General features: G+C 39.2%; 1 protein-coding gene across 1 annotated transcript; it reads right to left on the bottom strand.

Moving 5' to 3' along the window:
- Window positions 1–663: 663 nt before the first annotated feature.
- On the bottom strand, window positions 664–12,132 carry LOC124135846 (non-homologous end-joining factor 1-like). Its single transcript, XM_046501466.2, has 7 exons — window positions 11,909–12,132; window positions 10,857–11,063; window positions 7,508–7,646; window positions 6,498–6,559; window positions 4,636–4,750; window positions 2,960–3,177; window positions 664–1,970 (listed from the first exon to the last, which is right to left on the bottom strand). The coding sequence occupies exons 1-7, from the start codon at window positions 12,104–12,106 to the stop codon at window positions 1,866–1,868; spliced, it is 1,044 nt and encodes a 347-aa protein (XP_046357422.1). The 5' UTR covers window positions 12,107–12,132; the 3' UTR covers window positions 664–1,865.
- Between the last annotated feature and the right edge of the window lie 63 nt (window positions 12,133–12,195).

Below are 12,195 nucleotides of genomic sequence, written 5' to 3'. Positions count from 1 at the left end.
GCAAAGGTTTAATCAAGGTACAAAATGGCACAATTTGCAAAACGGAACATGTTATGCCCCACTACTAACTACATGTATAACTATACCTATTCCTAATTTCAATACATATTGCAAAAAGATGGCTGATTATTAGCTATTAATGGGTTTCTAAACATGGGAACAGTTGCATACATGTTTAAGATCTCTTCAGAATTCTGTGAGAAGTGTTTAGCAATGCTAATCATTCGTGCAATGTCTCGGCTTGATAGACTTTGTAGTTTCAGAGGGGATGTTGAAAATGCAGTAACAATAGAAAAACGGGTATTTGAATGTCACAGGTCATAACTGGATCAATAATATGCCAGCCTACATACTTCCACAACATGTATTTCAAATGCCATGTAAATATGTAATGAGGATAATTCTGTCCTATTTCTCTCAATTTCCCAACAGGGTTACAAATACTTTTGCAATCTTGTACCTGTGAAAAAACATCAGTTTACTCGCAACACACACAATTACCCTAACAGGACCCGTGAAGATCCAAGTTAGAATAGGTGGTGGTTTTCAGCAACCCATGCTTGCCATAAAAGGCAACTATGCCTGACGTAAGAGGCGACTAACGGGATTGGGTGGTCAGACTCGCTGACTTAGCTGATGCAGGTCATCGATCCCAATTGCGTGGGTCGATGCTCATGATATTAATCACTGGATTGTCTGGTCCAGACTCGATTATTTACAGACCGTTGTCATATAGCTGGAATATTGCTAAGTGCGGCGTAAAACAACAAACAAACAAACCAACTTTGCCTTTAAGGCTTCAGTAAATCACTCAAATTGAAACTTATAACCGCATAATTGAAAATGTACAGGAACCTTCTCAGTAGAGACTGATGTAAATTTATTTGTGTGTCCGTGGCATCAAATGACTGAAGTGCTAGTAAAATGTCAAGTGCTGTCATCAGCAGCAAATGGAAGTTAGAGCTACCTCCCTTGAACATGGCAGGCTTGATCGTTTGAGAAGTTTGGGGATGGGACAGTTTCTAGAAGGCTGGCTCTACCTTTAGAAGAGCAACCTTTTTTGACCTGATTTGTGTCTTATCTACATGTCAAGTGAAGATTGGATACCTACTTGAAAACACCAAGTTCCTGCCAGCTTCCAACACTATTCTGGATTCAAGAACGGAGACAGTCCAGTTTGAAGACATTCAACAGTGACAAAATACTGAACATTTACACGTGCACTATTATAAATACTAGGGCCTCTTACTACATGCTGCTGCCACTTATTTAACCCATTATATTGGCTTTTTGAGTGTAAACCTAAAACTCTGTGTTTCAATATAATTGACTGATTTATTGATCTTGGGTGATCATTTACTGATTTCACAATTTATCAGTACATACTCATTTCTAGCGTACTAACCTTCATGTTCAATTTGGAAATCACCTTGCACCACTAACCAACCACAAGAACAGACAACGCTCAACATGTCCATCTGAGCCAGATAAACCATTGCATCATATATCTGACAATGATAGTCTAATCAATCAGTGAAATAAGTCCCATATCTCTACAGTGGACGATAAACTGGCATTGTCACTATCAGGAGTGATGGGTTCAGTACGTTCCAGTTCTTAGCTTTCAAAGTTAAACCATAAAAACAGCTTGAATTACATAATAAATTGATTACTTAAGGGTGGTTGTCAAATGCTGTTTATCTCATTGAGAGGTACGAGTTCATATTTGCATTCAAGGCTGTACCACTTGTCAGCCATTGAACTTGAATATAAATAGAATCAAACACAGCATCCCTTATTCTGAGACTATTCATGGGGAAATGTAATGGATGGTACATGCTGATAATGAATGTTGACTGGTGAGATCAAAAAGCCAATTTCTTTTTCTTTTTCTTGGGTTTGTCTTGTTTCTTTGCATCTTCTTGTTCTAACCTCCTCTCTAGAGCCTGTCGCCTCATCAGCTCAGTGTCCTGAAAAACAACATACACTTAGTACAAAATCATTGAGGTGAGGTCAAATGGAGTTTACCGTCGTCATGTTCAAGATAATTGCACTTATATAGCTATGTGTGTCAGTGCAAATATAGCTGCTACTAGTCTACCAGCCCAGACTATTGCCAGTTTTATAGTGCTTGACCAAGATACCAGTTTGACATGGATACTCCACTCAGACACAGCATACTGATGTGATGTCAGTCTAAGATGTTTACTATTCTGGTAAAACCCACAAATACAGGTATGGTGCTGACAAACCAAGAATCATAATTAGGATAGGTAAATAGGATTCTGGCACGTCTAGGGGATGCAACTCTGCACAGTTGTGGTGCCTTAGACGCTCAGGGTGTTGATGGACAGTGATTACAGAGCAGAACTCAAAAACTTTTCAAAATTGAATTGAAACGTTTCAAATAAATACCCTACTATTGGCGTTTGCTGTTAAGATAACTCTTTTAGTTGTAAAAATTTATAATCAGGAATTCCACCACCTCCTTGGTCTAGTGGTAGAGCATCCATCCGGAGAGCGGAAGGTCTTGGGTTCGATCCCCGGCCATGCCATACCAAATGATGGTAAAATGTGGAACTTGTTGTTACCCTGCCTTGTGCTCGGCATTCAGGGGCCAAAACAAGGACTGGTCAGCATGGAGTCAGTATACTGTGTATTCATGTTAAACTGCGGCATGGTATCTCAGAGGACTACCACTACAAAATCAGCATTAGTCCGAACTAGTACAAGCAGCCACACACACGTGCATGCACGTTGCTATTTAAGTGCAATAAAAGGGAAACCCCATTTCACCTAAACTCACCTCACTTATATAAGTGGTAACATTTTAATAATAGTTATGGGAATATATGTTGAGTTGAGATGTGCCAATCATGACATGAAACGAGGGGGGTCTGTCAAGATCAGTACTTTAGAAAAGGGTCAAAATTGCCCTTTGTCCTCAGATTGTTCTTACCTTGGATGGTGTAGACTCAGCACTGCGTGATCCAACAGAGCCTGGACTCTTGGCCGGACTTTTAATGGGACTTTTGACAGGACTCTTTTCAGGGCTTGACCTGACTGGGGAGCTCCCCCTTCCTATAGATGTGGGCACCCTGTTGGCCCAGGATGGCAAGCTGGGACCCACACCAGCATTCAAACTCTCATCATCGTCCAGGCTGTCTGAGATGTCATCTATGTCACAGGGAGAAACAGTGTCAATGTGACAGCCATCTGTATCCACCACGCACCAACCACATTTTACCACCTTCTGATAAACACCCATTTTGACTGGTCAAAAATAGTGCCACAGCTTCATTTAGTCGAGTGGTTTCTGGCGAGATAATGCAATATGGTCAAAGTGGAAAGGTCCAATCAAGGTCAAACTTCTAAATATCGCTAAAAAATACCCAGGAACACAAATGCTCAGAGGCACTATTAACTTCACATGTTCCAAATTTCAATCCACTTTCAAAGAAAATGGCTGGATAATGGCCATAAAGAGCTTTTAACAACGAGGCTGCTGTGGTGGCCACATCGAAAATAAAATTTGCACTTCTTGAACAATTTTAGGTGTCATATTTGGTGGGCACAAGTATGTGAAATTTCAGCTTCATTTGTCCAGTGGTTTCTGAGGAGACCATGTTTATAGTGAAAAGAGAAATACATTTTGAGAGGATGGAGGAGCGTGGTCAAAGTACAAAGGTCAAAGGAAGGTCAAACTTTAAAAAATCGCAAAAAAAGGAACATGTATGTTGAGCCCCACTACTAACTACACATGTACCAGATATCGTTCCTTTATTGGAAAAAAAGATTGATAAATAATGGACACAAATAGCTTTTTTAAATAAGACTGTTGTGGTGGCCATATTGAAAATGAGATTCAACCTTCTTGAACAAATTTGGGTGTCATCATTACAGGAACAAGCATGTTGAGTTTCAGCTTTATTGGTCTTGTGTTTTTTTAATGAGAAGATGTTTATGACAGAGGATGGACAACAGCGACAAACAGGCCACGACATACGTTCACACGACTTTCAGACTTTCAGATTTTTTTGGAGGTAAACAGTATCAGAAATTTTTAATGATTTATATAGGTTGGGCATTATATATCGTTATTAAATTTGCAAAAAGTAAAGCTTCAGGACATTTTGTCCATCAATGTCCCAGAAAATGAATTGATCTGAGATCCTGCACATCAAACTAAAATTTATTCCTGACAAGAATACATATAAAAATAAAAGCAGCCATAGTAAATGGCTACAATAAATATCTTCATAATTAAGCAATTTAGTATTCAACACTTTTAAGAAGAAATTGTATAACAATGACGACACACCTCATAACACAGGAGACTCATAAATGTGAGTAAGTGTGAGCGAGGTTTTCCGCCGCTTTTAGCAATATTTCAGCAATATCACGTCGGGGCACACCAGAAATGGGCTTCACACATTGTACCCATGTCGGGAATCGAACCTGGGTCTTTGGCGTGATGAGCAAATGCTTTAACCACTAGGCTACCCAACCACCCCTCAATGGTCAAGAACATGAACCAGTCAGAAAGCCTGACCTTCAAAAGTGAGATGAGAACAATAAGTCATATTAAACATATTTCATCAGAGACAATGAAAACTAAAAAAAAGTTTTTGTTACCCTTAGTTGGTGACCTTGTGACCCAGGCATGCTTGGTCATAATCTGACGATAGAGGTCCTGACCATCAGTATTGAAGGCAGCAGAACCCAACTTCTTCACTGTGCTGTCAAATCCCTGGAAAGTTGTTTTTAACAGTTTTAAGAATAATAAATAATAAATGGATAGTGTTAATCTTGAAATTAATGCATCTCAAAATTAATATGACTGCTGACCCCTAGCCAAAAATGCGACTCAAAATCAATGGAACTCCCCCTCCCCCATCCCCAGTGGAATGATACATGTCCTTACCTCAATCCAATCAAACAGAAAATAGCACCGCTTATTAGTACTGAGTAGAGCACTTCCGTAATAACAATAAAAAGGTTCTAAAAACAACAACACACAGTTTATTTATTTTGTTTCTGTTGACTGGCATTAAGGAAGTTCAAAGGCAATAGGATAATTGAACCAACAACAGTTCAATGATATAAGTGGTCAATGATGCCTAGTTTGACACAAGTGGGTGGAACTCTTGACCCCAGCAGTGATAACTCACTGGATGCCTATTGTGTAATTCCTATTCTTTAAATGACATTGTTATGTACTTGTTAGAACTGCTGCTCAATAAACTGTGTTTGTATATATATTCAAGTTGGTATTTCCGCTATCAAAAGTGTGCAGTGAAGCTGTCTTATTGTTGATAGCCATTTTGGAGACATAAAAATGCGAAGTTTCATTAATTCGAACAAAGACCACTGACATTTTTCGCATTTAATTCACGCTCGTGCTAATTTTAAGATTTACAGTATTTGGCTTAAAAAACCAATAGTCTTGGTTCGAAGAAATGCCCACATCATCATAAAGTTTATTGCACGTTTCGTTTTTGTTTCCATTTTCATTTTTTTTTGTGAATTGTGTTTAAGTATTAGGATTTGTATATTTTTTTGAAAATGGAAATAAAAACAAAACGTGCGGCAGACTTTATGATGATGCGGGTGGTGCCTGAGAACCAAGACTATTATTTTTTTAGCCTTTGTAATGTTATAAGCGTGTCAGCTTAATGTGGGAAGGAAAGCCTCAAGGGACGCAGGAGTCTGACATCTACCACTTTGGTGAAACCCACCAGCATGGGTCCTAGAAACATAATTGGGGCGAACCAGGATTCAATTCATAGGTTTCTGGTGTGCCCAAGGGATGCAACTCTGCATAGCGAATTGCTCCCTGGAAAGGACATACTGCTCAGTGTCAACACAAGCCTACTTTCACTTACTTGTCCCTAAGGTCACGAAACACTAAAATGTCCAAAAAAAATAATTTCATCATAGTTTAGAAGCAAAGTAAAGGCAACATGCGGGAGACATGCGCGAAGCGGGCAATGATGAAAATATAATAAATTGTTTATTGAAGCCCAATACACAGCAGATCTTCTGTAAGATGATGTACAATGAAACCCTGTGTATCTGGACCCTGTTGGTGTGGACACCCTGTCTACAGGACAATTACTGCTAACAGAAATCATTCCTAGCCATGCAAAACATTGTCTGATGCACTCTGTATTTTTTGGGGCATCCGCTTAAATTTTTTATACGTATAGGAAGCTGGATTACACATCCAATCAGTGAGTTGGGTTGAACAGTATTTCAGTTATATCATGGTGTGTCAGTGTGATGTGGGAGGAAAGCCCCAAGTGACGCTTTCCAATTTGGTCAAACCCACGAGCAGGGCACGGTGCTGACAAGAAACATAATCAGGATGAACTGGGAATAGGAACACACGATCACAGGGTTCTGTCACACCTGAAGCATGAAACTCTGCACAGTGAATTGCGGCATCTTGGACAACTGGGTCAGTGTGGCCGCGGTAATACATAGAAATAACTTACCTTTGACGTCACCATATTGTTCCTGAAAGTAGTTTCGTCAAAAACTGTTGTCTCAATGTGTTCTGCAGAGAAGAAGTTAATAAAACACATCTCAATTCACATTGACCAACATTATAAAGATTCTCACTTGCTGATGGTAAGACACGTAAACTTGGGCTCCATTCACAAAGGGAGTGCTATAACTGTCTTAACTCCCTAGGGTTCCATTCCAAAAAGGAATCTAAGTGCTATAACTGTCTTAACTCCCTAGGGTTCCATTCCAAAAAGGAATCTAAGTGCTATAACTGTCTTAACTCCCTAGGGTTCCATTCCAAAAAGGAATCTAAGTGCTATAACTGTCTTAACTCCCCAGGGCTCCATTCCAAAAAGGAATCTAAGTGCTTTAACTGTCTTAACTCCCTAGGGTTCCATTCCAAAAAGGGATCTAAGTGCTATAACTGTCTTAACTCCCTAGGGTTCCATTCCAAAAAGGGATCTAAGTGCTATAACTGTCTTAACTCCCCAGGGTTCCATTCCAAAAAGGGATCTAAGTGCTATAACTGTCTTAACTCCCCAGGGTTCCATTCCAAAAAGGAATCTAAGTGCTATAACTGTCTTAACTCCCCAGAGTTCCATTTAAAAAAAGAGATCTAAGTGTTAAGGCTGTTTTAACTCCCTAAAGTTCCATTTAAAAAAGTATTCTAACTGTTTTAACTCCCATACCTTTTCAAATATGATCATATGATGATATGTTTTTCATTTAACAAAAAATTAATTTGAAATATTGTTGCCTCTGAGAAACTGAGTTCTCTTATATCTAGAAAAAATGAAAGTTCAACCTTCAATCCATGAATGGCTAAATTTTGTGAATGAAATATTGTCTTCATGATCGAGAAGCAGTGAACAAAGATGAAACTACTAAAGGTTATTATCATTCACACAATGACAGCTTTCACAGCCTTGTTGAGTTTGGAAGCATTAGCATATTCACTATTCAAAAGATATAACAACAATATGTAAATAGATCATACTTCTTGACGTCCTAGCACCCTGAGATTTGTAGTCGTCAATTTCCTTGTCTTTGCTAACCATGATGTTGATGAGTTCTTTTTGGCGCCGTGTCAGTTCTGCAACCATCGCCATCAGAGGGACTGTCGAATGATTGCAGGCCTACAACACATAAACACAAACTACCGTATTAGACGTAATAAGCGCACAGGGCGCTCTCAAAATTAGAAATAGGGGGCTCTTATTAGAATATTATTTTGGTAAAAAAAAACAGAGTTGAAAGATAAATTTTGTGGTTTATGCTGACAGCCTGAAATGTTTATGTACGACAGATATATTTTTCTAGAATTTAATTACCCATAATTAAGGGTGCATATAACACACAAGTGCGTATTGTACGCGAATACACAAGTCTTGTGAACATTGATCAATCGGAAGGGATGCTAAGTGGGATTGTTCACTAGCCAACATATTAGCAAATACCGCCGTGGGCGCTTATTAGAGCAGGGCGCTTATTACGTCGAATACGGTATGTGCCATTGAGTGATCCCAATCTTCTCCAGCTATCCTGAACAAACACAAAACATAAGGAGGCTGTTGCAGGTGACTTATTATTTCCTAAGAGCACAGGCTAACACGTTTGCCCAATAGGTGCTCACTATTTTGGTCATGTGGCATACATTTACATGCTGATAACGTACTGTACAGTATACAGCTGTATAATAGAAGCGTGAAACTCTCATGCTTTGTGAATTGTGTACATTTCAGCAGGACAGGCCTTAATCAACAAACATTTGACTGCACGAGCCGTACAGTTTATATGAAATTGTGCAACCTTCTCCGATTGTAAATGGTGGAACTTGGGTGATCAGCAGTGTTCTGTTCGTGGACCTCGTGTATTTGATCAGCAGTGTACTGTTTCGTGGACCTCATGTATTTTGATCAACAGTGTACTGTTCGTGGACCTCATGTATTTTGATCAGAAGTGTACTGTTCATGGACCTTGTGTATTTTGATCAGCAGTGTACTGTTTCGTGGACCTCATGTATTTTAATCAGCAGTGCACTGTTCGTGGACCTCATGTATTTTGATCAGCAGTGTACTGTTCGTGGACCTCATGTATTTTGATCAGCAGTGTACTGTTCGTGGACCTCATGTATTTTGATCAGCAGTGTACTGTTCGTGGACCTCATGTATTTTGATCAGCAGTGTACTGTTCGTGGACCTCGTGTATTTTGATCAGCAGTGTACTGTTCGTGGACCTCATGTATTTTGATCAGCAGTGTACTGTTCGTGGACCTTGTGTATTTTCCTGTGCTCCAAGACAGATACAGAACTTGTGCCAGTACTCTGTCTATTACCGGGGTACATATTGAACAAGATCATAAATGCTGTAAATACATAGAGGTAGATAATAATAGATATGTCTTTATATCACAAGATATTATAATTTATATGAATATACCATCAATGCAGCGGTAGAAACTAACATAGTCCACTAGTCCTTATAATGATAACATATAGCCATACTCTTAAAAATGGCAAATTTCTACTGGTCCTCATGATACCTATTGGGCCCTTTGGCAAGGACTACAGGACTAGTGCCAATTTCTAACGCTGCAATGTAATCGAATTCAATGTTTGTTCTCATATGACCAGCATAGATGAGCATTTATCCATGCCATCAGTTTTGATGAAACACAATCAACCAAGTCACTGAGCCAGACCACGCGATCCATTTGGTTGCCTTTAAAAGGGGTTGAAACTAACAGTTTTTGGCCACTAGTCCTTATAATGATAACATATAGCAAAACCCTTAAAATGGGCCAATTTCTACTAGTCCTTAGGATACCTTTACTATTGGGCAGTTTGGTAAGGACTACAGGACTAGTGCCAATTTCTAAGGCTGCTTTAATGACCAACATATTTTGCTGGGGACCAATTCTAACCCGGAATACTCAAATGGGTATGTATGTACAATGTGCAAACAATAATTCACAATCTCAATATGAGAGTGAGTGAGTTGGGTTTAACGCCGCTTCCAGTTATATCACGGCGTGTTAGCTTAATGTGGGAGGAAAGCCCGAAGTGATGCAGGTCTCAAATGTTTACCACTTCGGTGAAACCCACGAGCACAGGTATGGTGCTGACAAACCTAGAAACATAATTGTCACGAACCAGGATTCGAACCCACCATCATAGGTTTCTGGCGTGCCCAAGGGACACAACTCTGCACAACGATTTGCGGCACCTTAGACGACTGGGCCACCCGTGCCCCCCAATATGAGAAAGAAGGTAGAAGATATGTGGCAGTGAGTGAAGATTGATGTGAATTTCCCGAAACTTTTATTAAGATTTGTGTGCATTTAATGATTCATCTCATTAATGGACAAATCAGGTACATAAAACGCCATCAGTTTTAGGGCTCTGAGAGGTAGAATGTGAGTTCTATGTGTCTCAAAATCTGACCTGGACTCTTGTACCATATTTCACCTGTTTTGTTTGTTTGTTGTTTAACACCACACTGAACAATATTCCAGCTGTACGACAGCAGTCTGTAAATAATTGAGTCTGGACCAGAGAATCCAGTATTTGGCATCATGAGAATCGATTCACGCAACTTGGATACGATAACATGCATCAACCAAGTCAGTGAGCCTGACCACCCGATCCCGTTTGTCCCCTCTTATGACAAGCATAGTCACCTTTAACTGCAAGCATAGGTTGCTGAAGACCTATTCTAACCCGTATCTTCATGGGTCTATTTCACTATCTGCCACAAAATGAACAGTTTGTCTCTTCCTCTTAGCATCATCTAAGTGAAAATGCATCCAGACACTGTACTGTTTCTGCACGAGTGAAGATGTAAGTTTTCTCCCCTGGTCACCTACTCTGATCTTTGAGGTAGGACTCAAGTTCATTTAACATGTCTAAACATGACCGGTGATGGAGTACTTGTCATGCTTGTGTACCCATCAAAGCCCTCATCAGTTCTTCCCAAGTAGAATCCAGCTACACTGAGTGTGAACAGTATTCCAGTTATATAAAAGATGTACAACATGTGCAAATCCGTAAAATTACTTTTAACATGTTTAAAGCAAGGTGCAATAATTTGTACTCCATATTAGAGTATTTTAAGATTATCAATACTGTACACTAGTGCAGTATCATGTATAAGGAGACATTGCCACTTTTGGATACACATGTTTAAGTTTTATGCCAGTTAATGGACCAATAAAATATATTTATAGGAACTGTGTTGTTTATCCATACTTTACCATCATTTGTTTCTTTATTTCTTGATTTACAGATCATGACTTACAATGTAACTCAGAACACTTGCTAAGATTCACTCTCTGACACTGGACTTACCATGGACTTGTCAGCACTGCTACATACAAAATGCCACAAAAATGGCATACCGGCAAGCTCTGACTTGATGGACAACTTTGCCTTCTCGTCATCACCTTCAGTTTTGAATAAAACTGTCAGGGTTGTACCCTTTGTTGTTTTTTCCAGACTGCCTTTTATATGATCCAAGATTCTAACCACTGGTGCTTCAATACTGGGATTTAGTTTCTGTAAAAGTAATGAAATTATTAATTGTCAGAAGGTATAGCTCAAAAGTATGCATTTATGAGTGAAACCAATGACAGATCCCAACAGAATATGGTTCACAGCTAAAATGGTAATACAATGCGTCAATGGCACCAGTTTACAGGTTTGGCACATCTCCTAATTGGAATTTAAGTTTGTTTCTTTCCGCACTATACACAGTACTTTTGCATGAACTAGTACTGACAAGACCTTTGAAAGTATGTGCCAGCAACATATATTTGAGGAGGTTTCAGAGTAAATATATTTTATCAAGGCCAGGGATATACATAGACTTCCAAATAATTTTTGGAAAAACTTCCTCCCGTATCCACCCTCAAAAGTTGAATATGTATGTATTGCTGTAGTCTGTCATACAAACCTTGAAACAAATACAATACAGCCCATGCAAGTCTATAAAGTTTCACAAGTCTAGATTACTGCAGTATCTGAAAATGAAGAAAGTCTCTGGGCTCCTTCTTTATATATTCTACAACTATAATTTAACAACTGTTTTTTTCTGTAAAATTATTCATTTCAGAGACTAGATGTTAGTCTAGTATTGCCGCTCAATCGTTTCAGGTATATATTTTTTTAGGGGGCATACGGGTGGAAATCTTACCGACTTCGCACAATTTGTGGGTGTGCCGAATGTGTTTTAGCCTGAACAACACTACAGTTGAAAAGTAAATATGGCATTGTTGTATTGCAAATATGTTTTATTTGAGGGGTAATAAAAAGCGAGAGCAGGTTTGCGCCCATTGGGTGCCAGACCAAGGACAATAATCGTTGAATTTGTGATTCGTCTTGTTTTGCACTTTTGAGTTCACCTGTATTCTCTTTTTCAACGCATTTTCTTCCATAATTTCATGCCAGTAAGAAGTCAAATCTGTCAAAAGTACTTCATAGTTGTCAATTGAAAACTTTGTCTTCATGAGATATTTTTCTCCGTCTATTTCCAGGGGCTGCCATGGACATGCTCTTAAATCTGGCTTCCACCTACGTCGCCATTCAAGTTCCGACGCCATTTTCAAACCGGAAGTTTACAGTATTTCTCCCTACTGCGATGCCTACGCGATTATGAGATTAACAAAGTTATAACGCACTGGGGTGGAGC

This window comes from Haliotis rufescens, unplaced genomic scaffold, assembly GCF_023055435.1.
Source record: "Haliotis rufescens isolate VD_foot unplaced genomic scaffold, xgHalRufe1.0.p SCAF_4, whole genome shotgun sequence".
In the NCBI taxonomy this organism is placed as follows: domain Eukaryota; kingdom Metazoa; phylum Mollusca; class Gastropoda; order Lepetellida; family Haliotidae; genus Haliotis; species Haliotis rufescens.
This window is presented reverse-complemented; position numbering and strand designations above follow the sequence as displayed.

Coding starts and splice junctions, on each gene's coding strand:
- LOC124135846 (XM_046501466.2), bottom strand. CDS start 12,106: ATGGCGTCGGAACTTGAATGGCGACGTAGGTGGAAGCCAGATTTAAGA. Junction 6,560..7,507: donor GGGTGCTAGGACGTCAAGAA/GTATGATCTATT, acceptor TCTTCTCTGCAG/AACACATTGAGACAACAGTT. Junction 3,178..4,635: donor CACAAGGTCACCAACTAAGG/GTAACAAAAACT, acceptor CCTGTGACATAG/ATGACATCTCAGACAGCCTG.